The sequence below is a fragment of the Phaethon lepturus genome, unplaced genomic scaffold (genome assembly GCF_000687285.1).
Source record: "Phaethon lepturus isolate BGI_N335 unplaced genomic scaffold, ASM68728v1 scaffold16226, whole genome shotgun sequence".
Classification (NCBI taxonomy): Eukaryota; Metazoa; Chordata; class Aves; order Phaethontiformes; family Phaethontidae; genus Phaethon; species Phaethon lepturus.
The window spans coordinates 28,615-30,289 of NW_010545736.1; the positions used below are offsets into that span (position 1 = coordinate 28,615).

General features: G+C 33.2%; 1 protein-coding gene across 1 annotated transcript in view; it reads right to left on the reverse strand.

Moving 5' to 3' along the window:
• CNST (consortin, connexin sorting protein) overlaps nt 1–1,675 on the reverse strand; it is a 34,439-nt gene that overhangs the window by 18,627 nt on the left and 14,137 nt on the right. The window contains exons 4-5 of the mRNA XM_010289054.1: nt 987–1,073; nt 397–511 (exon numbers count right to left, since the gene is read on the reverse strand). Of these exons, the coding sequence (XP_010287356.1) occupies nt 397–511; nt 987–1,073 (202 nt within the window). The remainder of the gene's footprint in view (nt 1–396; nt 512–986; nt 1,074–1,675) is intronic.

A 1,675-nucleotide genomic window follows, 5' to 3' on the forward strand; every position in this document is an offset into this window, starting at 1 on the left:
CATAAAGACATTTTTCCTTATATCTAGTCTAAAAGTTCATCATCAGTTCTACAGTCTCCCTCCTCCTAAATTAACACTACTCAGTTTTTACTTTGGCTGAAAATGCTAAAACTCAAAATTTTATTTCTGGCAAACTAATGATTTGCTGAAAACAGTTCAGATCTAGTCCCTATACATTCCTCAAGCCATATTAAAATGTTGTGAAAATTGATGGTAACAGAAATATATTAGTTACATATCAAAAAGAACGACCACATTATAACCAAATTCACTGAAGTCAACTGGATGCAACTCTTATTTTGACATCAACTATTTTAAATGCTTATACTAGCAAGTAGACAACAGCTGTGCTGATATATTAGTACTGGAAAAGCAGTAATATTTTCTTATACTTACTGTTGATGCGAAGAACAAACTCTAGTAAGCTTTTCCAGCTCTTCACCACTCAGTTCTTTGGATGAATTCCTCAGTGTTGTAACCAGACTAGGAACTGCTGTTTTCCATTTTCTTTCTAAGTTAAATCAAAATAATTTTACCCAAAGTATTTTAAAAGCAGTATTTGCTTAACATAAAACATATACGTGAAACTAATAATGGAGAAATATTGACAACTCTTCTGTGTGTGCTCTACAATCTTGTTTCAGACTATGCTTTTTTAGCATTGTATTTTTTTCACAACACATTTATTTTCATCACATCAGATTCACCAACCCTAAACCAAAAATAAGCTCAAAAAATCTGTGGATCAATCAAATTCTCCATTAATAGAATAAAGAATGACAAACTATTTACACCTTTTTCATGAAACGTGTGAGAAGAAATCTAAAGCAGGAATAATTTTCTCCTAACAAGCGCAGAGAAATTCTGATATAAATGCTGCTTTTGCTATGTAACATTTTTAAGCTGGCAAAACGCATACTCTATTATTTAGAAATACAAAACAAATTAACTTTTTCTTCTACCATGTTAGTTTACCCTGTACTCACCCCACTGCTCCTGTATGGAAGAAAGATTTGCAAGCAGCTGCTCGTGATACAGTCGTTCAAGCTGAATGAACTTCATTGCCTTCTCATCTGAATGGAAGGTTAATGGGGAATGCACACATATATGAATGTTAAGATTTATTTATATTTGGCACCATATCTGAAAGGGCCATCTTTATCTACCTGAAATTTAACATAATTGGATCAAAATGAATAATGGCTAGTATCCAGATTTCTGTGCAAGAAAATAATTGCAGACATGAAAACAGCAAGTAAGAAGTAAAATAAGTTGAGAAAAGTTCCAAAAATGAAAATCCTATTCCCTTCAGAAGTCACCTCTTCCCACATGCCTTAAGTCCAACAAAAGTTTTTCTAGAAAAGAAATGAGCAAAATGTTATTATGCCGACAACTTTTATCGGAAAATGAAATCTCTGGGAAAAGTAAAACAATTATACAAATACCAGCATGTACCTCTGAAGAAACACAATTGTATGCCAATAACCAGAACTAACAGAAAACATAGCTCCTTTCTACTGACGAGCAGGAGACAGTATTTAAAAAATTTCCCTAACTGAAACTTCCAAAAAATACCCTCTCCCTTTTCAACCACTGTTGGTCCTGTTGGACAGCTGAGTTCACCTTTTGTCTTCTTTCCAAAGATTCTGCTTACTTTTCTTCTATATGAAGAACT